General features: G+C 42.6%; 1 protein-coding gene across 1 annotated transcript; it reads right to left on the bottom strand.

Moving 5' to 3' along the window:
- Positions 1-2,602: 2,602 nt before the first annotated feature.
- slc22a7a (solute carrier family 22 member 7a) lies at positions 2,603-26,385 on the bottom strand. The gene is made up of 10 exons (XM_085409134.1): positions 25,789-26,385; positions 17,077-17,180; positions 9,515-9,669; positions 8,135-8,303; positions 7,926-8,049; positions 6,812-6,921; positions 6,510-6,724; positions 6,259-6,367; positions 5,908-6,114; positions 2,603-3,900 (listed from the first exon to the last, which is right to left on the bottom strand). The coding sequence occupies exons 1-10, from the start codon at positions 26,146-26,148 to the stop codon at positions 3,819-3,821; spliced, it is 1,635 nt and encodes a 544-aa protein (XP_085265260.1). The 5' UTR covers positions 26,149-26,385; the 3' UTR covers positions 2,603-3,818.
- Positions 26,386-27,004: the final 619 nt, after the last annotated feature.

Raw genomic sequence — 27,004 nt, 5'->3', positions numbered from 1 at the left:
TTCTGTTCTTGGACTTAAGTGCTGCATTTGATTTAATAAATCATGATCTTTTGATTGATAAACTAAAATGTTATGGATTTTCACCAGCTGCTTTGTGTTGGATGAAAAATTATGTATGCGATGATTCCACCATGTTTTATTCAGCCAGTGACAACTTCGAATTGACCAGCGTATTACAACAAGATTTGCTTGTTTGACTGGATAAGTAAAAACAACATGATTCTAAATGTATCTAAATCTAAATCTATGTTAATTGGAGGTAGAATACGTTTAGTCAACATTCCACAACTGAATCTTTCCATAGTCGGATCAGTATTAGAACAGGTCACCCAGATTAAACTACTCGGTGTTACCATAAATCACCACCTTTCATGGTCTCAGCACATGGACTCTGTTATTAAGAAAATGGGACAGGGCATAGCTATGGCTTGGAAATGCTCTTTCTATATCACTTCTTCAATCATGAATGATGTCATTAATGCACTAGTAGATTTCTCGTTTGGCTCTTGACGAAGGCGGTCGCACTTTTCTCCTCTCCCTCCTCCTTATCTTTCCTGCTTGGCTTCGCAATGTCCTTGTTTAGTACCGCCTACTTTTCTACTTTTGCCCTGGAAAACTCTCACGGTCTGTTCTCTAAAACCTAAAAGAGGAATTATGGATTTGATCAACTGGTCCCTGAACGCAATTGACACCCTCTTCTCAATGAGAAGCCTGGGGTGAGCCGAGTGTTCTGAAGGGACGTTCCCTGCTGGATACATGATGGACGGGTTGAAAAACTGGTGAGTCGTGTTCCTGGTGGGACTGTCGATCGAGGACATTGAAGACATCTACCTATTTGGAACCATGATAACAGGGTTCTTGCTGATCGGAGCTGGCTTGGCCCTTTCTTATCTTCTTATCGCAGATTAAAGAAAGCGGAATCAGCTGTTCAAATTCCCACAAGGCTGCCCGCTGTGATGGAAACGATGGGACGGGTCGCAACTTCTCAAAATGGGATCATTGAACGCAGCACGGTAAGATCTTGGAGAAGCTCGAGGCTGTCGTGAGCACTCAGACTATGCTCTCTGAGCAAAAATTGGATAACATCTTGGAGAAGCTCACGGTGGTTGTGAGTACTCAGACTGTGCTTGTTGAGTGCAAAATTGATAACATGTCAGAGAAGCTCACGGCTCTGAAAGACCAGTGACGGACTGTTAGACCAAGTGTGAAACTGACATGCAGTTGTTCGCACTAAAGGAAAACCACCATCATTTCAGGCAGCTACCATATCATCATAGCATGTTTTCCCTCTGAATTATGGTTTTATATTTGTTGGTTAGATTGTCCCAGTTTAGGTTTGTTCTTAGTTTCTGTATTATCACATCATGTAAATAAAGCTCATTCATTGCATCATCAGGGCCTACGATTGGGTCCTTTTCCCTTCAACCCCACACGACTGCTGCCGCAGCCGTGACAAGAATAGGGCGGCCAGAGTAATGTTAAGATGTTCATACTACACTAGTATCGATCAAATGCATAATAAACTTTTCTGGCTTCGTGTACAAGCTAAATTACACTACGGCTTACTTTTATTTATAAAGAAAGCAATACTGTTAAGCACATCACATTTGTTTCTCTGCTCAACTGCAGTATCCAGATGAAATACATAATCATGCAACACGATTTCTAACAAACTGGAATTTAGTAATTCCTCAAGTTAAAAGTAACTTTTTGAACAACTGTTATATTTAGAGCATCTTTTAAGTGGAAATAACTGCCTTATGCAAATAGAGAACTAGCTACAATTCCTTATTTTAGAAAACATTTAAAAGCCTAACTACACAGTTTTTAGTTATTGTAAATATTGTAAGAGGGCATTGTAAGTTTTGATTTGTTGATTTTTGTCTATGTGTGTGTATAACTAATACATAGTGTGTGTGTGCCATCTTGTTGCCACAACTGGCTCTTGTCACCGAAACCTTTTTTCAGTTTCATAGCTTTGTTTCTGACAGCATGTCCATCTGAAAACAGGAAAGCTGTGAGGCCTGCAGATGGTTTGCCCATGCAGATTGTGGATAAACTCTAACCCTTTGATAGCAGACTAAGGGGAGACAAGGGTTTTTCTTTTTGGCTACGTTCACACTGCAGGTCTTAATGCTCAATTCCGATTTTTTGATCAAATCCAATTTTTTTGCTTGTTCACACTACAGATAAAATATGACAGCAAACGCGCTCTAGTGTGAACCCTCAAAGCGGCCCGCATGCGCAAAAGAAGACGTCACACACAACGCGCTCTGTTTAGACCCAGACCGAACAGTATTGTTTGACTAATGGCCTTAATATAAAGACTTGTTTCGGACTTTACATTTCCCAATTTTGCTTTAAGTTATAAAGTTATTTTGTTATTTACATATGGCCTAATAATGATCCTTATTGCTGTTTTAGAGAGGAGCGGTGCTTCAAAGGATAGTTGCAGATTTCTGTCAGAATCTGCAGATTATACAGTACAAATAAAATTTTCACGTTTCTCCAACGTTGTCTTCCCAACAGTTTCACTGGATGGCCAGGAAGCCTTCACGGTGTCTTCTTGGGCGCTTATACATTTTATGTTTTATATAAAAATCAAGATATGGACCTGTGTGTCGGTGCTCATGAACAACTGTTTTTTATTGCTCACAGGATATCCAGCACAAACATGATTTATAGAATATGATACGACTTTAAACAGACTATAAAGTGTTTAACTTGTTTTTAACCTGTTTTAGCAAGCTCATGGTCCGAATGCTTTCTTGTGCCAACAATATCTGCTTTGCCCAAAACATTAACAAGAGGAGTCTACAGACAGTCTCATTCAACATAATAATTACATTTACTTTGATTAGATTTTTGATCAGAAAACAGTCAACTGTTAGCAAAATCACATATAGATAAACTGTTTTAGCACTGATTATCACTTTAAAAGGTTGGATGTTAAACTCTTTTACCCTCTCTCTGATGTAATTAGAGGTAAGCTCATTACATCTTCAATTTCTTTCAATCCCACCTCTCCCAACAGTAGAAACTATTGGTGGAATGTCATATGTGGTAGATCACTATTGATGAAACACTACTAGAAAAGATTCAGATCCAGTTTTTTTGTTTGTTTGTTTTTGAATTAATTATACCCATTCTGTGAAAATAAAAGAGTCTGTTTGAAAGAGAGTGCCTCAGAGTTTGTTGATATTTCTAGCCTGTGTGTATCCGTTCTAAAGAGCACCTCTTCCATATAATGGAGTGCAGACAATAAAAAAACATATACACTCAGGACAATAAGAGGAGACGCACCAGGTGGAACACACAGCTGTAACTAGAAACATGATGAGAAAGGGGAAGTAAACACAACAAGAGTCACAGAAAGCCACAGTTACTGGGGGGGAAAAAAACAGGAAGATGCGACTGAACGAGAAACAAGGGTTAACTTAACATAGAGGACCAGACAGGGGAACATGGAAAGCAAAAGACAAGTGCAGATGAGACTGTGGTACCAGGGAACACAGAACAAACCAGGAAAGACAACCTCAAACAAGTGTTTGTTATTAACATTAGGCACATTGAAAGCTGAGTATGAGTAGCGGTTGGTTGACAGTTTTGAAATTAGACTTCAAGGCTTGAAACAATAAAATGACAAATGATGCTTCATGCTATATTGTACTGAACAGTCCTAACTGAAACAATATGAGGTCAAAATGAAGATCAGAACAGAATAGTCACTAGTCTGTAAACTCCCAATAGTGAGCAATAATTCATGTGTTAATGAACCAGAACCATCAAAAAGAAAGTCTTCTCTGGCCAGCAGCTGATCAGTCTTCTTTCGATGCTGCTGCCTCTGTACAGTTTACCAGCTCAATCTCTGCATCTTCCTTTGCATCGTCCTGCATGTGTCTACATAGAAAAGAAAAACAGATAAAAACAGTCATTTTTTTTCTCTCATTTGTTAAGAGTAAAATAAAGCATCAGTAATTTAAGACAGCAACATTGACATGACTTTTCCATGTTTTACTTTTCTTAACAAAATCCAGTACTTGTCAAGAACAAAATATAATAAAAGGGCACCAAGTTCAGTTCCTTGGAATTGTCATTCTGAATGCCTATTGTTACGGGTTCAGATATTGAGAGTGAGCACAAAAACAATAATGGTCCAGAAGAGCTTCGATCAAACAATGATTTTAATGAACACACGCGTGGGGAGATGAACACTGCCCGGAGACAGCATCGATCTCCGCCCAATAATACACAAACGGTTGTTTTATACCATCAGGGTTTGGTTTATGACGCCCCCTCATGCGTCAAACAGATACAATTCACATACAATAATATTGACGACTTTCGACATATATGGAAAGAGCCTTCACTCCGTCTCGAGGCCAGGTGCCGACTCTCACTTATCTCCTGCAGCATACTTTTGCAGCTACAGGCATTTGCAAACTGTTATTCGAACTCCTAGCCTAAACATGAGCCCGACTGTTGTCTGTGTGTGTATGTCGACCTGCAACGCACTCAGCCTCACCCCGCCCATTGGCGCTTCTAACCTTTTCCCAGACAGAAGCTCTCAGTGGTATGTGTAATAATCTTAACTAAAAGTATGTGTGATCTATTGAATAAATGTTTTACCAAAATGCCCCTACTCAAGGCTTAATAAAAGAATGTAAAATATGAGTTGTGTAAGCGTGTTCTTTCCATAGCTCAACATCCCTTACACCATGTATTGTCTGATCATAGCGCCAAACAAAGTTCACGACCTTCAACTACCTGACTGAGCTTCAATTCTTTAAATAAACACAGAAATGCAAAGTGTATATAAAATGATTACAACTACACCTGTAATGAAAAGGTTAGTACGTGATTATGATAACACCAGTAATACAAATTATAACATAATGCCAACAGCTTCAATCAATGTTTTTGATGAGAATAAGAATTAATGCAATGGTTAATGATAATGGTTATGAATAGTAGCAGTAAAATATTTCCCTGATCTCCACACTATCAACCTTATTGCTGATCGATTCCACTTGCACTTGTATTACAATCAACTGATTTCAGTTTGTGTGCCAGAGGAGGAAAATAGTGGCACAGTCTGCAAGGTGGATATTCTGACCCCACTCTGATTTCTTTTGCATAAAGAACAAGAGCGCTGCTGCTCTAGGACAGCTTCCACTCTTTGCAAGCGCTTGCACAGACAGCATACTAACACTAAGCTAGACAAGAACCCAAAGTGATGATAAAGCTGAGTGACCCCATCCCAGAAGCCAGACCCTGAACTTCAACAGGGAACAATCTGATGAGCAGTCAGGCTGCAGCCTCTGTTTTTAATTGTTCATGTTTCTAAAGTAGGATAACTGTTGTGATTGCTTTGAATCACAGCCAATAAGAACCCAATGAGAATCGATAAGGAGTTGGATTCCTAAGTGATATCGATAACAGAAACAAAGTGCTAATTTCTTATCTTATTCCCATCCCTACTGAATATCTTGACAGTGAGGCAGGTTTGGTCTGTTTGTTGGTATGTGTTCACAGTTTATGTCTATGGTGAGCTATTCCTGCTCTGCACTGGGGCAGGGATAGCTCAGTAGGTAGAGTGGTAGCCCCATGATCGGAAGGTCGGGGGTTCAACTCCACTGAACGGCTACCCTGAGGTACCCCTGAGCAAGTTACCGTCCCTACACACTGCTCCCCGGGCGCTGCATTGGTGGCTGCCCACTGCTTCACTGGGTGAATGGGTTAAATGCAGAGGAACTATTTCCCTATGGGGACTAACACATACACATTACATTACATAGCAATAAAGTACTTCCAGGATACAGATACTTTGAGATTAAATTTAACTTATGACTCATGTTTGAATGTTACTCTCTGATTTGCTTTTTTGCTGTCTTGTCTATACCGTACCTTCCCTCTTCAACATCAACAATGTTTTCAGGCAGACGGACATTGAGTGTCTCGGGGAGCAGGAAGACCAAGCTGCCGCTGATAATTCCAGTGCCAGCAAAGATCAGAGGGGGCAGAAGATGCCAGACATCATTCAGCAGCATGATCAGTGGAGCCAGGGAACTCCCAATCCGACAGATACACGAGGTGTAACCTATACCACATTGCCTGCCCAACAACACAACCAGGAACTATGGTTTTAATGCTGCATCACAAAGTACATTTACTGCATAAAATTTGTAACTAAAAGAGCATTATTTCTGCGCACTTGATGTTAAATGGTGATGCTTCAGAACCCTCAAGGGGTTATACCTGAGGACAGTTGGGTAGAGTTCAGCCGAATAAAGGAATGCGGTGGTGAAAGCTGCCTCAGAGAAACCTTTTGCCACAACAGCAATGCATGTACGAAGCACAGAGAACTCTGAGCAAGAAACAGATCAAAGATGTGTAAGGTATCAGAAACCTTGGAGTGGATTTATGAAGCTAACTAAAACTAACTAAATAAAGAAAGGTCTGCAAGTCTCATTTACTTTAAGTGTAAATAGGGCGGGAAGTTATTTAACCTAGAGGAATGAATGTGTTTATTCCAATCAGAGATCCTGTTATGATTAGAAACCACGCCTGGCCATTTCGTCGACCAATCCAGTCCAAGATGAAGAAGGCGAAGACTTTGGCAGGAACTTCAATGGCACCATAGATGAAATGAGTGAGGTAGATATTGACTCCAAAACCTGAGATCTTGAAACTAATCCCATAGTACAGGAAAGCAACAGCAAACCTGGAGGTTCAGCAACACAAAATGAAACACACAAATACATGAAATGACAACAGTAGCAAGTAGTGCTTTCGAAGAATGACTTGATACCAGAAGAATCCAGAGACAAGTGTGATCTTCCTCAGCTTAGGTGTTTTGACCAAATCCAGATAGGAGTGGTTCTTCTCAGCCACCTCAGAAACCGTCACCTTCACCAGAACCTGCAGTACGGAAAAGTAAAAATATGTATTTTAAAAAGTGCAGTCAGCTGCTCACTTATTTCCCAAGGGGTCACCACAGTAGATGGATTGATATGTTTGAATTGGCACAGATTTGATGCCAGATACCCCTTGGATGAAACACTCAGCTTGTGACCTTCTGGTGCTGAGCGTGTCTATTCTTGTTCTTGAATTAGAGATCTTTTGCAAGAAAAGCAAATCCATTAACTATTGAATTCAATTCTATTTTCTTTTAATTCAGGTTTATTTGGCTTGCCTTGAGGCACCTGCTGATGTGATTTGACACCATTTTATTAAAATTAATTGAATAACAACAATAGTAATTGCAATATTAATTGAGCTACTCTTTAAAGTTTTTGGACCATTTCAAGTTGCTATGCATCAATACAACTGTTAATAATATGTATGATAAAATCCATAGTACATATGCAAAATTGCCAAAAAAATAAACCTGGTACAATAAACCAAAAAAGTTTTTTTGTTTTGTTTTGTTTTTTTGTTTTTTTCGCCTGGACTTGCTTCACCTGCGCCGTCGCCGCTTCCCTAACGGCTGGCAACCTGGATTGTCTCATTACTGCTACTGGCTCTGCTGTCAGCCTCCAGAACTGCTCTGCCGCCAGCGCTGGCTCCACAGTTGGCCTCCTGAACTATTTTTCCATGCAGTCAGCCTCCTAAAATGTTTTGGCCTGAAATCCTGTGCTGTCAACGTCCAGGACGGGCCCTTGAACTGCTCTGTTTTGCACTTGTGCCGTCAAACCTCCAGGCGAGTTCCAGTGCCTTTTGTGAACTTTTTGTTTTGGACAATTGCACTAAGGTGTAAAGCTTGATTGTAGGTTAAAAATGGTTTGGGGGGATTGAAAGCTTGATTAACAGACATCAACATCCTGATGCTTTTTCCAGTGTAAAAGCAATCGTATTTGAAATGCTACTCTAAACCTTATATAGCTGTAGATGTTAATTTTGCACACAAGTAACATTAGCTTCACCTCACTATCCAGTTTGGATATGTATTCATTCTTCCCATTGACTTTAGCACACTGAATCAGATACTTCTTGGCTTCCTCTACTCTCCCATTAGCCAGCAACCACCGGGCTGATTCAGGAAGCCACCTGAAGTGAGGCAGAAGAAACTGGATTTTAAAAACACACAGACAATAACATGTTTTCTGTTAGTATTGAAATGGAAACTCCTTACCACCAGGGAATGATGGCAGTAATGCAGGGCACTGTCACTGCTAAAGTCAAATGCCTCCAGTCTCGTATAAAGTAGGCCAGGAGGGCCAGAAACATGTTCCCAACACTCCAAGATAAACTCATAACAGTACCAGCAAAGGTACGGTGCTTTATATCTGTCCATTCAATACCTGAGGAGGAAGTAAAAGAAAGTGTCTGAGGTCATGTTTCAACATGAATATCTCAAAAACTATTAAAGATAAAAGCCTGAAATTTTACTTGTCTTTGTTACATCAAATAATGTCTCACTAATGAATAGTTAAAATATTTAAAAAAAGAAAATAATCTAGCAGTCCTGCAAAGTCCCACGTTTGATCACACACTAATAAAAAAAACTTAACATTGCAAAAGACAAATACTGACAATGTCTGAAAAATATATAGTTATACTTTGCAGAAATGCAAGAGAAAATGTAGAATATGTTTTTAAATTTGATGCCTTCAGTGAGAATCTACAATGTAAATAATGATGAAAATGAAGTAAAAACATTAAATGAGATGGTGTGGGTAAACACATTTAATTATTTTTCTACATTTTTGCAGGCGCTGTAGGAGTTTTACAATGCCCATGTCATGTCCGCTCGCTGCTTTCGCAGAATCGCGTTCGGAACAGGTTGTAGTCACTGGGTGCAAAGTCCAGACTATAGGGTGGGTAGGCGGGCGATGAACTTCCAACCGAAGTCTTGCAGGAGAGTGACAGTTTGCCGGGCGACGTGTGGACGCGCGGTGTTATGGAGAATGCTTATGCACAGTGTGCGCAGTGCGGGCATTGCGCAACTGTGTTTTCGGACCGAAAGGGGATATTGTTGGTGACTTTCTGCCTGTTGGGACCACAAGAAATGCTGACAGGTACTGTGAAACACTGGAAAAAACTCAGAAGGGCATTTCAGAACTAGAAAAGAGGAATGGTGAGCAAGGGCATATATATCACATCTTTCTGGCTGACAAACCTGTGAATTACACAGTATGCCAGAGCTACTCCCAACCTAACGTGGACTTTGTAGGTCTCCGACTAAAAGCAGGCTAATATTGCTCTCATCACTCACCCACCAGTGCCAAAAGACACCTTCTGCATAATAGAACACAAAAAGTATTTTGTGTTCTCTCTTTAGACCACTAACGATCAAATCAATGCATAATGATGAAACATATTTTTGAAGGAAAGAAAGAGTTGATATGATTTAAAAAGTTATATTTTTATGAAGAATAATATCCAATAAACAAAAAACATTGCACAACACTTCACAGCAGGTTTTACACTGATTAAAGGGGTACTGTAGAAATGTATTTAAGTGAAATTTAAGTGAATGGACATTAGACTTTGTGTTTCATAAATTTCTTACCGAGGACCACACCAATGATTGACATCCCACTGAGGGCTGCACCACAGACTGCTCTGGAGATTGCAAACATAGTGTAGGAAGTGGAGAAGGCAGAAGTGGCTCCTAATGTCGTGGAGGCAATGAAAGACACCAGAATCATTGACTTACGACCAAACCTGCAACATACAAATTTTAGCAATGAGTTTCAACTGTATTAGATGAGCTAGAACTGCAGGATAATTTCTGGGTTTTTTTACATTCCAAGGACATTTTCGTTTTTTTGCATTAAAGGTCATGTAATGAGATTAAACACATTAGCATGGCACTAAATGGACCTTACAGTTGCAGCAATGCGGCTTATAATGTCACTTGTTAGGCGTGTCTTCTGTAGATCAAGAAATTACTTAATTAGTTGAAAAAAATCAATAGACCATGAAATATGACAAATGTGACTCTGTAGAAAATGAATGGACAGATGGATGAATGGATGGAGTCCCTATGATATCAGCCAGATTTTACTGATTGTGTGGCACCAGAAATGATTCTAAAAATTAATCGCATCACACGAAATATGAGCTCTGTGTGTGTGTGTCTGTCTCATGTGACATGTTGAATAATCCCAAAATGTTAGTTACCTAATAAGTCCATGTCAGTGATTACAAAAACAGTCTCCACATGACTTTTTTTTACTTAAGTACAATCTGGACCTACCCCCAAGCCCCTCCACATCTCCCTTCCACTTCCTAACATAAGCAGACATGCTTGTTTTTCTTATCAGTGCAGTAGCAGCTGACTTTGTCTGAACAAAGGCTGGTTGTAATAATGAGTCACAGGACAACAATGACGTAGTGCAATGCCTTGCTTAGATGAAGAAATATCTGTGTCAATCTAATTGTTATAAAGCCATAATTTTAACTAAACTAATTACAGCTGAATTAAATGGTCTGGGAAGGCATATCCATAGAGGGACACATAGACCTCTACCGGTTAGGCAAAGGCAACCTGACTGCCATTAGATATCAGGATGAAATCATTGTTAGACAGTGGATCCTAGGTTCCTCCTAGTGTATGACAATGGCCGAATGTGGTAGGAGTATACAGTTCCTAGAGGAACTGATACCACTCTCCGCCACACTCGCCTGATGTAAATCCAACAGAACACCTCTGGAATATTATGTTTCAGTCCTTCCAATGCTGCCAGGTTGCACCTCAGACTGTCTTAGGAGTGCCCTGGTCCAGGTCTGGGCGATGATCCTGCATGACAGCATCTGTCATCTCATGAGGAACATGCACCGTGCATGCATACTTGTACTACTGAGTACTATTTTGCATTGCTGCAAAATAAATTTGGTAAAATGGAATAGTCCGCTGCATCATTTTTTCCACTTTGATTTTTGGGATATCTTTGAATTCAGCTGTATGTAGGTTGATCATTTTCATTCCCATTAAACATTGGGGCATGCTTTCATTTCCAACATATTACCCAATCCATATCTGTTTAGATATCGAACACATTTTTTTCCCAAATGAAATCTGCCCCATTCATTTTTTTGAGCAGTGTAGTACTTTTTCACTGTCTGTGGCACAGTTCACTATATCTGATTCAGCAGCTCCGTGTTTTATTACCTTGTTAAGTATCAACCTTTTTGAATATGGTTGCTCAATTTATTATAGTAGTAGTATGAATCTTCCTACTATTTGGACATTTTTAAAACTGTGGCAGGGAACCCATTCAGTTGTTTACACTCAAGAATAGCTCTTGGCTCTGCATCACTCAGAACGTCTCTACATGGAAAGACCACTATATTTCACAAAGGTAAAAGAAGGACTTCAGGCTGCAGAGCTTAAGTGAAGGGTCAGGAGCAGAAGAGACGGTAAACCATTTGTTATTATGTGAAATGTTTCAGTTTTAAGTTTTATTTGTCATATATGGATAACATCACTACCGTGCCTACTATTATACCGTGACAAGTACCATGACAAACAGTACTGTGTCTACTGTCTGCCCCAGGTGAACCAGGGTTAGGTGGATCAGGGCTTGCATGCAGCCCAGGTATAGAGTAGGTCTCTACCGGAGAAGGAAGGTGTTGGTGCTCAGCAGCTGGCTGGGCTGGGGAAGCCTCATGGAACCTCCTCCTTGGAGTTGGAAATAGTTGACTTCCTGCCGCGTGCCAGCTGCGCTGCCAAGTGATCGTCTGACTGGGTTACAGCAATCTCGAGGGCCTCGCGGCCAGGAGGGCGGGGTTGGTCTGCTATCACCAGCTGGCCATCCACTCAACAAACCTTTCTCGTACTACCACGTCCAGCAGTCACACTTCTCCTGGTGTGGGGCCTGGCTGCACCCACCTGCCTGCAACATCATGCAGCCCCTAGCGAGGGGCATGTCTCCCGGGAGGGCGGGTAGAAACACCCGCCCTCTCACATCATCTATAACTGACTGAGACAGGACTCTCTTCCAGACACTAAACCAAGGCACAATGTACATTTCAAATTCCTTTAATTTTAAATATGTTTATATTGTCTATCCTGTAAAATAGTCAGATGTCTATTCATATTAATGTACAGAATTCACCTGCTTGCTGCTACTACTGCTACTACTGCACATTCACCCAATGTATATATATATATATATATATATATATATATATGATCAATATCAGGAAGAAGGAACACGAGAAGCTGGAGAAATACCAAGGGCTCAGAGAAGAGCTCGAGAGGATGTGGAGGGTGAAGGTAACGGTGGTCCCCGTGGTAATCGGAGCACTAGGTGCAGTGACTCCCAAGCTAGGCGAGTGGCTCCAGCAGATCCCGGGAACAACATCGGAGATCTCTGTCCAGAAGAGCGCAGTCCTGGGAACAGCTAAGATACTGCGCAGGACCCTCAAGCTCCCAGGCCTCTGGTAGAGGACCCGAGCTTGAAGGATAAAACCGCCCGCATGGGCGTGCTGGGTGTTTTTTTTATATATATATATATATATATATATATATATATATATATATATATATATAATGTTCTTCCTCTACACCCCCCCCCCCCCCCCCCCATTTTTGCACATGTCGAGGAGCGTGTCAGGTTACATTTCACTGTGTGTTATACTTGTATAACTATGCATGTGACAAATAAAGAACCTTGAACCTTGAACCCTGTCTGATCCTCCCGGAAGCAGCGGCGATGGCCCTCCGGGGAGAGATCCAGTCAGCCCAAGATTGCCCTAACCATGACAGGGAGGCTAACGGTGTGTTCACACCGAACGCGATGGACGCGAATAAAACGCCCCTAATTTGACGCGTGTACATTCGCGTCTCAACGCGTGTCCAAGAAAAATCCATCGCGCGTCAAAATTTGACGCGCGTGAACCGGAAATGTGGGAGGAATGTGGGAGGGAGTTGTGCCAGACCGGTATCTTTGCAAGATGGCAGCTATCGAGCTAGCGCTTGAAGAGAGAGTCTCCCTTCTCTATGTACTGTGGAGAGCAGAGCAGCAGCGTAAAAGTACACATAATACTGATTTTGAACAATTTTGTCCAGGTTCCTTGTCACCGGGGACTCCTTCAGGACCATCGCATTCAGTTTCAGAGTCGGTGTGTCCACGGTGAGCGAGATCACCCCCCAGGCAGCGACGTCCATCTGGGACTGTCTAGTGGACGACTTCATGGCTGTGCCTTCACCTGGAGACTGGCGGTCCATCACAGAGGGATTCCAGGAGCGCTGGAACTTTCCTCTGTGCTGTGCAGCTCTGGATGGGAAGCACATCCAGACAAAGGCACCCCATATATCATATAGGAGACACACACATTGATATACACTAAATATTCATTTCATTTCTTTTTTGTGGTGCCCAAATTTATGCACCTGCTTGATTTTGTTTAAACAATTATTGCACACTTTCTGTAAATCCAGTAAACTTCTTTTCACTTCTCAAATATCACTGTGTGTGTCTCCTGTATGATATTTAACTGACATTTTTTATTGTAACAACCAACGATTTATACAGGAAAATAATGTCTATTAACAAGGTTGCCCAAACTTTTGCATCCCACTGTATTAGTATATTTTGTCATTAGTATAATATGAAATAAATTCTACATGTGTCAAGTCGTGTGCCAACATTTGCTGTGTAGTAGAACTGAGACATTAGTCATTATAAACATTTATTTGAAATAATATTAAAAGTCTCAAACAGAAAAACATTAAACATAAATATATAAAATATAAGAATTTACAGAGAGACAGGAATAAAAAGGACCAGCTGCTCTCCAGAGCAGGAACAAGGCTGAGGAGGAAATGCTCCATTGGAGACTGGTGTGGCCTCTTCAGGGACTCCAGGATGGCCAGCTCCACCGCCGATGGACCATCCTGGGACCCGTCCCTCATCTGCCTCGGAGCAGTCCTCCACTGTGGGCCTGTAAAACAGCACAAAACACAAAGAAATGAGAAGGCTGCTACTAGATTTTAATTTCAACATTGAAAAAAAAAAGAAAACAATAACAGGATATAATCAGATTGGTTGTAGATATTTAGTAAAGGTGATCACAAGGGAATCCCACCGACTAAAAAGGTATCAGTGCTTGCTGTACATATCTGTGGGTGCAGCAGCAGGAGCTCAGGGACTGGGGATGCTCTGCTGCAGAATCAGTTGGTTCTATCAATATAGTATTAAATGTTAACAGGTTGGATATAATAATCGTAGAGTAGACAGTGGTCCCTCATTTATTGCAGGGGTTCTCAGAATAACTAGCCCCTGGTCACAGTTCTCACAATTGATTCTCAAAGTGCAAACCTTTGTAGATTGCAAAACGTAAAAGTATTATTATGCCGCGGTTTGTCTTCATCTGCCCGCCACTTTCGTGCGCCTTTTTCCCTCACGGTGCAGGTGTCTATTTCCGAATGAGGCTCATAGTTATGGGTGTTTTTGTGCTGTTTTTTCTATTGGACGCGATGGTTATCAAAACCAAACGTGATAAATTTGGCAAGCGCAGGAGACACGGCACGGAGCAGATTTGTCAATCAGGCTGCAGAATGCAATGCTGTACTGTGCAATAAAAAATCAGCGAAAAAGCAAAGCAGTGACGGATGAACAGCGGGACCACTGTGTGCTGTTTATTAATAAACAATAAAATATATTCCTAAATGACAACATGCATAAAAGCAGAACGGTATTTGTACGTCAGTGGGAAAATAGCGGTGGCTTGCTAGCTTTTGTGCGGCTTCCCCGGGTCAGTGAAAACTTTCAAAAGAGAAATGAATGAACTTACCAGGTTGCCCGATCTCTTCACATATCTTCCTCCAAGCTCGGTCCTTTTTATTCCTGTCTCGGTACTGAAAGCAGCTGGTGTCGTACAGCTCCGAGTTGTTTGCTACCGCATTGATTAGCCTTCCCCTCCATTGAAGTATGAAAGGCTTTGGCTGGATCTGCCCCTTTGACCTAGGTAACAGCCACGTCACCAGGCTCCTGATTGGTTGTCGCGGCGCGATTTGACGCTGGAGTTCAGATTTTTCCAACTCGAGCGGTAGACGCGAAACGCGCGTATGCACAAAATGCAACACAAAAACTCACGCGCGTGGTTTTATTCGCGAGTCAAACGCGCCAGACGCGCTACACTGACGCGCGTTTCACGCGTTTTGGCGTTTTCGCGACGCAAATCTGCTTCCGAATTTTCGCGGGACCCGCAATCGCGCGTCAACGCGCCTTTCCATTGACTTTACATGTAAACCTGACGCTCTATTCGCGTCCATCGCGTTCGGTGTGAACACGGCTACCTGGACCTCCCCTAACAGCAGTGTCAAGGCCCATTCCTTGCCCAGTTATGGGCACACCTCTCACTTTGGTTTAGAAAATCTCAACTAAAGCCTCTGAATCGTCGCTTTCCTCTATTTGGTGGAGCACCACTGGCAGGAGCCAGAGTGACCAAAAAGGTTTGATGAAACCGTTTGCATCTGCCTGAACCTGCAGTTTCTTTAGCTGTTCACTATGCACAGCCACCTGCTCCTGGTGCATCACCGCCAAATCTTCCACCATCTGCATTTCAGCTGCCCTCTTCAGCTCGCACGCACCACACAGCTTTCTCCTCTGGGCATTGTCAGCTACTGAAATAGGGAACCCAACCCCTCCCCTGTAGCTGAGCCACAAAACACCCCGCCACACTGCCTCTGGGACCAAGCCCCAGGTAATGCTTGAGTCCTCCCCCTCGTCCCAAGTCTTTGCTTCCTCCCTCTGTCAGTGGGATTAAAGAGGTCCTCAAAGTGTTCCTTCCACCGCCTTCCACAGTATCCTCAGTTGAAGTCAGCGACACTCCACTCGCACTGTACACATTGTTGGTAGAGCAACTCTTTAACCTTCTGAGCTGTGTTCCGCTTGGCCTGCTGGTGCCTATCAGCTGCCTCTGAAGTCCTACAGGCTAACCAAGCCTGATACGACTGGTTCTTCTGCCTGATTGCTCCCTGCACCACAATAACATTACCTTAATTTTATTGCACAAAAGGATGAGAGGGCGATGATAAAGTGGAGACTACTCCAGGACAGAAATAACTGCCTTACACTGTTAACACAACTTCGGCTCTTCACAAGCACCTGCACAGACAGCATGCTAACGCCAAGAATCCAGAGTGATGTTAAAGCTGAGTAAATGCTGAGCCCAGCCCAGCACTGTGATAAAGTGAGCCGTCATTTGCCATGAAGCCGCTGCTGAACTTAAACAGGTAACAAACTGATGAGCAGTCAGGCTACAGCCTCTGTTTTTACATGTTCATGTGTCCAAAGTAGAAACACTGTGGTGATTGCTTTGAAGTGTCTTTGTGCTGGTTTTCATGTTTTGTTGGGCTGTCGGCTTTGTGTTCATACCTAAATACAAAGAGAAAGATGTGTGTTGGGATTTGTGTTGATGTGTGGGGCTGTAGCTTGTTGTTTTTTTATTGTTAAATAGTATTTATGAGACATTGTGTTGCAGATCATTTTACAGAGAAACATGAAAGCAACTTAACAAGTAGTATAACGTATGTCTGGGTGTAATGTACGGCATTACTTTTAAGAATTTTTTTTAACATGCATAATAACATTTTTACTTTACTTATCAATAAGGGAATCAATAAAGAATTGAATCGATAAGTGATATCGATAATGGAATCAGAATCGCTAAGTTCTCATCCCTACCAACCACCTTGTGGCCATAGCTCAGTGCAGAAGCCCCAGCAATAGAAGTGCTGATCATGGCCCACTGAGGCCTCAGCCGGGCATTCCCAGTGCACCCTCACTATACATTTGGGTGCGCCAGGTTTTGGTTAGCACCCTTCCCCACCACCTGATCGAACTCACCAATAGGCGGTGGTCAGTTGACAGCTCAGCCCCTCTCTTCACTGGACTGTCTACAACATACTTCTACAGATCTGATGATACGCTTTGAAACCACCGACTGGGATATATTCTACATTTTTGCTTGTTGTTTGTATGTTATTTACATTGCTTTTCTTAAAGCATGTTGATACTTCTTTCTCAGACATAGACTGTATAAATTCACCTGCAGTTTGGATTACAGGGCCAGATGATCCTGAGGGTTTAAAATAACAATGAATACTGAAGAACTCACTTGTCAGAAAGCTGTCCAAACATAATGGCTCCACATGTGACCCCAAGAAAGAAATAAGTAGCCAGAGCTTGATTCAGGTGTTTGTTGTCGCACACCAGATCCCACTGCAGAGATACAACATACAACAGGCAGTTAACAAGCAGATAAAAAACTGAGGTTGTGATCACAGAATGACAGGTTAAGTACCTTTGATTATGGCAGCAATGACACCAAGAGAATTACATTTATCTGTCAAGAGACTATATTCATTTCTGTTTCTTCAGTAGTACACTGTTGTAAATTCCTTTTTTTTTTTTTTTTTTTTTGCTCAAACAATTATTTGCGTATATAACATTAGAGGTAATTCCTTAGCCTCTCCTGGAAATTTATTTAGCACTTCCTCACATCTGATCAAATTCCTGCCACAAGCACAAGGCTGACAACTTGGAAAAATGAAAAAAAAAAAAAAGTTTTTCAAATAATTCATTATGGTGGGGCGTGGTCTGTGGTGCCCGCATCCTTAATCACGTCCGCCGAGTTAAAACACGGGGACTCAGGTGTTGGTGTGTGCTGTGGTGTGATGTGAGCTAAATAAATGGCTCATGAGTACGATCTGTGGTCCCACGGTGCCTTAATTCTACCACACTGGTGCCGAAACCCAGGAGGTGACACGGTGGGTCCTTACCGGAGCCAGGGAAGGGAGGAGCTGGCCCAGATGCTGGCTGAAATGGCGGCCACAGTCGTCGGAGGCACGCCACAGACAGGAAGAGCTACGGGACCAGGCTGGGCGCCACCTGGGGCGAATTGCGGAGCTGGCAACGCTGCTCCAGGCGTGGTCGACACCACTGCTGCCAACCTGGTGGTGGGGAAGCGGTGGAGGAGCTGTGTGGGGAACCTCGGCAGCTGGAGGCGGGGCATGAGGCGCGCGGGGGTCCGGCCGGATGGCTCCCCGGCCACGATTGGGCAATGGGGGTATGTGGTGGGGCGTGGTCTGCGGTGCTGTGCAGGGAGGTCGGACGCATCCTTAATCACGCCTTGCCGAGCTAAAACACGGGGACTCAGGGGTTGGTGTGTGTTATGGTGTGATGTGAGCTAAATAAATGGCTCATAAGTACAATCTGTGGTCCCGCCATGCCTTAATTCCATCACATTCATATAGATTGATAGATAGATATACTGGTAACACTACACGCCTTTAGAACTTCAGACTTGGGGTTCTCCTGGCCAGGGCATCTGTATACCATAAGGGTCCCTAGGCTAAACCACCCATGCTAACCAAACCTACCTCAGATATGCGTAAGAGACAGATAATTGAAGCCACTGGCTTGATCGTCACTCGGATTAACAAGTTCTGCGTCAGTTGTTGAGGAACCAGGAAACACTGATGAGAAGTCGACTACTGGAACAAGAAGCCTTAAAATGGGCAAGACATGACAACAGGGCATAAAACCCCAGTGGAAGCGTTTACATGAAGAAGATGTGGGACCTATGGAATCTTCAATATCCAGCATTTAGAGGGACTGCGAAACAACTAGTAGCTCAGTGTTCAAAAATTTCAATAGAACTGCTATCACAGCTGGAGATCAATGAGGTACAACACAAATGCTATGGCAAGGGGGAACCAAGATGTCAGGTCAGATACCCATCCGAGATTAGGTACCAAGCCCCAAGAATGACAGAAGGAGCGTTGAGTGCGACATCCAAGAAAGAGTCTCTAATATGAGAAGGTGAACAGCACCAGGCACCAACATTATTCATGCCTACTGGCTGAAGAAGCTGCCTGCTCTCTATGAGCGTCTGGCAGCACAAATCAACCTGCTGGTAGTCAATGAGAGACACCCAGAATGGTCAACTGAAGGCCGAACAGTGCTGATCCCCAAGAATCCCCAGAAGGGACCGGTCCTATCCAACTAGCAGCCAAAGAAATAATAAGGGATAATAAGCTGGCCAAAGGAGAAGAGCCACTGATATCAAGACAGTGAAGCACCTGACCATGCATGGAGGGTTTCACTGCAAGTCCAGCACCCTGAGACTGTACGCTAAGCAGAAGGAGGGCAAGGACTGGAACCATTGTCCAGGAGGAGACAACAAGCATCCATGAGTCCCTGAGAAAATCCAGCACATAACAGCAGGGGGCAAGATGCTTACAGACAGGGAACACCATTACCAAGTGGCCAGCATAGTACACAGAAACATCTGTGCTGAGAAGGCCTGGAGTCCCTAGATCAAAATCGGACACGCCCCTTGGGGTGGTTGACAGTGACCGAGCCAAGATCCTGTGGGAATTCCAGTTACAGACAGACAAACTGGTGATGGCTAACCAACCAGACAGACTAGTGGTGGATAGACAGAGGTAGACTGCCGTTGTGATAGATGTAGCTATACCGAGCAATAGCAACATCAAGAGCAAGGAACACGAGAAGTTGGAGAAGTACCAAGGGCTGAGAGAAGAACTTGAGAGGATGTGGAAGGTGAAGGTAACAGTGGTCCCAGTGGTAATCAGAGCACTCAGTACAGTGACCCCCAAGCAAGGCGAGTGTAACCAGCAGATCCCAGGAACAACAACTGGGATATCTGTCCAGAAGAGCGCAATCCTAAGAACAGCAAAGATGCTGTGCAGGACCCTCAAGCTCCCAGGCCTCTGGTACAAGACCTGAGCTTGGAGGATAGACCGTCCAAAGGGGCGAGAGGGGAACTTTATATATATTCTGTTCTAAATTAGTATTTTTCATCTCACAGTCTTAAGTACTAATCAAGGTTCAGGTCCAATCACAGTACAGAAACAACTCTTCCTAAAATCATCAATAACCTAAAGATCAACAGTGAGAGTTTCACTTTTAGGTCTGTTTGATCTTACAGCTGCTGTTAACAACTGTTGATCATAAAATTATATTTCAAAGGCTCCAAGACTCAGTTGGTTTGGGGGTCAGGTTCTTTATTGGCTTTCATCTTATCTAAATACAGAAGTGTTTGTTTCAGTTTTACATTACAAAATTTAGTCAGCTCCTCAAGGTCAGGCATTGGTCCATTAATCCCCCTTTTTTCCCCGTCTGTCTTTTTATGTCATAAAAATAGATGTGTGGCAGTGGTAGAGAGTGGCCCAAATTCAAAACTCAGCATAGATAATGAAAGTCAACTGGCAGCTGGCAGCAACAAAAATGATAATAATAAAAAAAACAACAAGAGGCAAAACAGACTGATAGAACACACCATGAGAGAGGATGCAACATTTTTACACCATGACACCAAGACAAGTTCCTCATTTGTGTACAAATGTTAGTTGCAATGATGATGTTAACTGCTGGATGTCTTGAAACATTTTAGAACTGAATATTGACAAGACAGAAATATTTGTTGCATTCAAAATGCAACACAGATAATCCTTAATGGTATGTTTAAATTTGATATCACCGCAGAGTTTAAGTCACTTCATTGCCTCTCAGTACAATATAGAATTACTTTTAAAATCCTGTTAGTGACTGACTTGCACACTTTTTATAGTTTAGTCAGACGTCTCAGGTCATGAGGTGCAGATCTCCAGAATTAGGTTTCCAAAATCAGATTTAAGTGTGCTGAAGGTGCCTTAAGCTATTGTGGTCCTGTTCTTTTGGAACAAGCTGCCTGCAGGCATGAGCTCAGTTACAACTGTGCACATATTCAGAAACAGACTCAAAATGTTTTTTATTGAACCAGGCTTACACTTCATTGGACAATCAAGCATTAGTGACAAGATGGCGCCAGTATGTTCGGCTCGCCGTCACTCCTCCTCCTGTTTTTTGGTTTTTTGTTTGCTGTTCTTTGCCTTAACTGTGGAAATCAACTCGCTCCGGACTTATGACCGGCAAACTCTCTTTATTATTCGAGACTCAGCAGTGTCAGCACCTTTGTCCTCTGTCTTTGATGGACAAACAAGCGGTGTGCCTCCACTGTTCGATGGTATTCCACCTTACCTACGTCGCACCTGGTTCCTCCCTCCCAAGCTACACCGGAAAAAACGTTGGAGAAGACGAGGGAAGCGAAGTGGTCTCCTGGCTCGCACAAAGGCATTTCTATCACTCTCCTGCCTGGCTGATCCTCCCCTCGCTCAGATGGGTTTCTGCTACTCTGCTGCGGTGAGGGGCTCACTCCAGCCCAGAGGACCCTGGGTGAAAACCGTCTCTCAAACTCCGCCTGCTGTTGCTCCGGCTTTACCGGTAGGCCCGCTTCTTGGCCCGCGCCTCCCTCGGTCATCTGGCTCACTCCTCGCCATGCCGGCGGCGGCGTTCTCCTCTGGTAGGCGACTCTCTGCCATCTCCGGCCCACGCCTGGTGTTTGCTCCCTTCCTGCGTGACTCTCCGGGTCCGTCGCTCGCTGTTTCCGTTCCGGGTCCTCGGTTATCGGCTCTCCTACAGCCACGGATCCGCAGATTTGGTGCTACAAACTCTAACCTACGCCCACTCACCCGCATATCAACCCCGATGACAGCTACTGATCTCACCTTATCTATGGCTTTGATCAACACTCGATCCCTCTCCAATAAGACGTTTCTGCTCAAGGATTTTTTCTCTTCTTACGACTTGGATTTTATGTTCCTGACGGAGACCTGGTTACGCGCTGGTGAGACTGTGGCTTTCTCTGAGCTTCTTCCTCCAGGCTGTTGTTTTTTAAACACTCCCAGGTCCTCTGGCAAAGGCGGAGGCCTCGCCTCTGTTTTTAAATCTGTTTATGACTGCCATCAGATTTCTTTTTCCTCTTTTTCCAGCTTTGAACTACAGCTTTTTAAACTAAACTCATCCACTCCGTTACTGATTGCAGTGGTATATCGTCCTCCCAAATTTAACAAGGACTTTATCAGTGAGTTTGGGGAATTCCTTTCAGGGCTTTCAGTAGATTTCGATCATTTTCTTATTGTTGGTGACCTGAATATTCATGTGTGCTGTCCATCTAAACCCCTGGTTAGAGACTTTGTTTCACTGTTGGATTCCTTCAACCTTACTCAGTGTGTGTCTGGCTCCACACATGAGAAGGGTCACACTTTGGACCTTGTCATGTCTCACGGCTTGGGTATCCACATCTCTGAAATTTGTGAGAGTGCGTGTATCTCCGATCATTTTCCTGTTCTATTTTCTGCCACTGCACATTGTTCTGATGCTGCAGTTAAACCTCCTTCACGCCGTCACCGGATCATCAATACCCATGTACCATCTCAGTTTTCTGCTGCTTTTAGCAACTCTGAGCTCTCCACGGTGGACTGGATTGATTCCTTGTGTGCAGAAGATTTAACTGCTCTTTTCAACTCAACATGTACTTCTATTTTGGACCTCATCGCTCCCCTAAAAACACTCCGTCCCAAAGCTCACGCTGAACCCTGGATTACAGACTCTGTTCGTGCTCTCAGGCGCACCTGTAGGTGTGCTGAGAGAAAATGGAAAAAGGACAAGCTGCACATTTCTTTTAATATCCTCAGAGACTCTCTTTCAACCTATCAGAAAGCCGTTAAAGAGGCCAAGTCCTCCTACATATCAAACCTGGTTAGCAGTAGTGTCCATAAACCTCAGACTCTGTTTCGTGTTTTAAATTCCATTGTAAATCCTTACACATCCACCAGCCTCACACCTTCTGCCACCCTCTGTAATGACTTTCTAAAGTTCTTTGTAAACAAGATTTCCTCCCTGCAGTCTGTCATTCCATCTTCACCTTCCAATCCCTGTGTTTTGTCTTTGTGCCATTCTGCCTTTAATCAGTTCGAACCAATCTCTCTCTCTCAGCTGCATGAAATAGTCTGCAAGGTTAAGACTACCAACTGTTCCACCGATGCTATCCCCTCTCGGCTTCTGAAGCAGGTTCTGGACTCAGTCGGACCTTTCCTTCTGGTCCTGATCAATGCCTGCCTCAGTTCTGGTTGTTTTCCAACACCCTTCAAGCACGCTGTTGTTCAACCTCTCCTTAAAAAGCCTAATCTAGATCCATCCCTACTCTCTAACTATAGGCCCATTTCCAACCTCCCTTTTCTGTCTAAAGTACTGGAACGAGCCGCCCTCACGCAGCTCCAGCTATTTCTTGACAACAACAATCTCTATGAGAAGTTCCAGTCTGGTTTTAGAGCTCGGCATAGCACAGAAACCGCCCTTCTGAGAGTTTTTAATGATTTGCTTTTAACTGTTGACTCTGGTTGTGCTGCTGTCTTAGTAACCCTGGACCTGACAGCAGCCTTCGACACTGTTGATCACAACATACTGCTATCCCGCCTTCAACATTGTGTCGGTTTAAAGGGCACTGTCTTAAAGTTTTTCCAGTCCTATTTGAATAATAGGAGTTTTTCTGTTCACCTTGGTGAACTGTCATCTCCCAGAGCTCCTTTAACCTGTGGCGTACCTCAGGGGTCCATACTAGGCCCCCTGTTGTTTATTCTGTACTTGCTCCCTCTGGGCGATGTGCTCCGTAAACATAATGTGTCCTTCCACATCTTTGCCGATGATATTCAGATCTACCTCCCTCTGAGGTTGAACTGCAATGTTTCTTTGCAGCCGCTACTCTCCTGCTTGTCTGACATTAAGACTTGGATGACTCTTAACTTCTTACACCTTAATGAAAGCAAAACTGAAGTCATTGTGTTTGGGCTTCCTAAAGATCCCAACTTCTCTCTTGACTTTTTGGGACCCCTAACCTCCGATTGCACTTCTTCCATTAAGAGTCTTGGTGTTATTTTTGACAATGCTTTTAAACTTGATAAACAAATTAGCTCTGTAGTTAAGGGATCTTTTTATCATTTGCGGATTTTAGCCAAAGTCAAGTCTTACCTTTGCAGGAACGATCTAGAAAGAGTGGTCCATGCTTTTATTACTTCACGGCTGGACTACTGTAATTCCCTCTATGCTGGCCTAGATCGTTCCTGTCTACATCGCCTTCAACTGGTGCAGAACGCTGCCGCTCGCCTGTTGACCGGTTCAAAAAAAAGAGACCACATCACTCCGGTTCTCTGCTCTCTCCACTGGCTCCCAGTTGCCTTTAGGATTGATTTTAAAATCTTATTGCTGGCTTTTAAGGTTTTAAATGGCACTGCACCTTCTTACCTGTCAGAACTCCTTAGTACTTATCGCCCCAGGAGATCTTTGAGGTCAGCCGACCTGATGCTTTTAGATGTTCCCAGGTATAAATTAAAGACAAAGGGAGAGAGGGCGTTTGCTGTGGCTGCACCCAGACTGTGGAACAGTTTACCTCCTCACGTCAGACTCTCCAAAAGCCTAGAAACTTTTAAAACCGCTCTTAAAACTCACCTCTTTTCATTGGCTTTTAGAAAGGTTTAATTTATTTGTTTTATATATTTTTATTTTATTTTTATCAGCGAGGTGTTATTACGAAATTGTGTTCTATTGTATTTTTATCTGTATTTACTGTACAGCACTTTGGTCAGCCTTGGTTGTTTTTAAATGTGCTCTATAAATAAACTTGACTTGACTTGACTTGACTTCATACGTGCTGTTGATTTGCTTTGGGGTTTTTTGTTTTGTTTTTCTGCTTCCATTGCATTAAGGCACTGTAAACCTACAGAGGTTTTATGTTTTTGTCTTCTATGTTCAGTACATTGAACTTACATGTAATGAAATGTGTTAAGTAAATAAAATAGGCATTGCCATTGCTAAATGGGCCTACTTGACACTGGCTAAGGAAACCCAAGGGTGAACCTGGGTTCCTATTAGCTTGAAGTAAATAGGAAGTCAGCAGTGGCTCATAAAAACCACTCATTACATCTCTGAAAACCAGCAGAAGAAAAACTACAGATATTAGCTTAAGCAGAAGTATAGATATTCTTCACTTAAGTAGAAAACTGAGATACTCTCAGCTTCTTTACTCAAGTAAAAGCATGAAAGTACAGTATAATAGTATAAAAGTGTAAGCATAAATAGGAAGTGGTTATTTCTACCAGCTAAATTAATGTCATGCCATATTAATTTTCAGTTCAATTCAATTAAATGTCATTTATATGGCCCCGAACAACAGTTGCCACAAGGCAATTTATATTGTTAGGTAAAAACCCTACACTAGTACAAAGAAAAGCTATATATATGTGTGTGTGTGTGTGTGTGTGTGTGTGTGTGTGTGTGTGTGTGTGTGTGTGTGTGTGTGTGTGTGTGTGTGTGTGTGTGTGTGTGTGTGTGTGTATATATATATATATATAGCTTTTCTTTATTTATTTGTAGCAGAGATAAATATTTATTGTTCCCTATATTGTAGACAGGTGATTTTGCCTCCACACCTAAATACAAATAAATAGAAATGTTAACAGTTTAGTATAGTGCTATGAATGATGCATAAATTCACTATCTGGGACACTATACGTTCAGTTTGAATTGATGCCCAGGAGGGGCACAGTGGTGCAAAATGATCAATGTTTCCTTTCAAATGTGTTAATCTAACAATAATAAGACTGGATCATTACTGGTTCTATTCAGACATCATTAATTTGATTTTAGTGAGATTTGGTCAATCATAACCAACAGCTATTGTGTTATCAGTAATGTTTTGTCTCTCTTTGTTGATTAAGTTTGAATGGAAACAGACTCTGGATAAATCAGTAACTTTGTTCTATGAATGCTCAGTAATATAATGCAGTGAGTTGTTATGAAGTGCAGCGTGTAGAGAAAAAAATCAATGTTTTCCTTCTTATTAGTAGAAGTTTTTCTTAGTAGAGATTTTCTTGTGCTAATCATTTGCGATAAAATACTCTAACAGAGCTTAGATTTTCATCCTTACCTCTGTGGCAGTTGTAGAAAGAAACTGTGACTGGTCGTAGACCCATCCATGTGGACAAGGTGCAGACTGGTTTCCTTGGCTGATGTTAAAGGCTGGAAGGGGACTGTAAATCCTGCAAGAGCTAAAGGAGCCATCGTCCTGGCGGGGAATCCTAAGGGAAAGCACCTCAGAGTCCCAACTGTCCTTCTCATTTTCTTGTGTACTCTGAAGGGAACAGCGGTGAGATGGTATGACTGAGATGAAGTTGTGCAGGAGAAAGTGGAGTGGAAGGATGGCACGGGGAAGACACAAGATAAGCAGGACCAGGAACTGGAACTTGGAGAACCCACCAACATTATCCAAGATCTCCTCAAACCTCATGATGGTGAGACAGAAGGGCTGAGGGTTTGTGTCTCCAGAGTTCTCAAATCAATGTGTTATTCTTTGCTTTCCATCTAATGCCGTGTCTCTCTCTCGTGTGGTGATGAAGCACAGAGAGAGCTTTTTTAAGAGTGTGTGTGTGTGTGTGTGTGTGTGTGTGTGTGTGTGTGTGTGTGTGTGTGTGTGTGTGTGTGTGTGTGTGTGTGTGTGCGTGCGTGTGTGTGTGCGTGTGTGTGTGCGTGTGTGTGTGTGTGTGTGTGATGTCACATGTAAAATCATTCACTGTTGCAGGGAGAAGAAGCAAGTCTTGCTATTGGAAAAAAAGAAAAAAACTTTGTTAACATTAGAATACCTTTAAATTAGGTTCATGTGAAGTTATATTTAGGTTAAGGATAATGCACACTTAGGGGCCAAGTTTATGTTCATGTATGTTGTATGTTTAGCTTATTGTAAGTTTAGGTAAAGATTAGTTTCTGTTTTATGTGATGTCAGAGTCAAAGTTAGAATAAGATGGCTCTGATTTTCTCTGCATTGAATAAATGTTACTGCATATTACTGCAAGAATAAATGAATCACACTGATCTGAGCCCTATACCATGACGCAAGTTCAACATATCCAGTTCACTTACCCAAACATTGGCAATCAGGATAAGCAGTCACATGAAGCTGGTTATCAACAGTTTCCCCAGCGTGTTCACATCAAATGGCTGGCATTGGGTGCATCTGACCAATCACAAAGGAACCTTTCACAGATCATATGACTCTTCTTCCACAGCAAAGTTTTCCTTATTAGTGACAGCTAATGCATCAAATGGTACCAAAATTCTCTAAACATCATAGAAATATGCCAGTCAAA

Source organism: Rhamphochromis longiceps, linkage group LG6 (assembly GCF_057381845.1).
Source record: "Rhamphochromis longiceps isolate RC_006_pf linkage group LG6, R_longiceps_female_GT1.1, whole genome shotgun sequence".
Taxonomy (NCBI): Eukaryota; Metazoa; Chordata; class Actinopteri; order Cichliformes; family Cichlidae; genus Rhamphochromis; species Rhamphochromis longiceps.
Note: the sequence above shows the minus strand (reverse complement) of the source record. Positions and strands in the feature narration are given on the sequence as shown.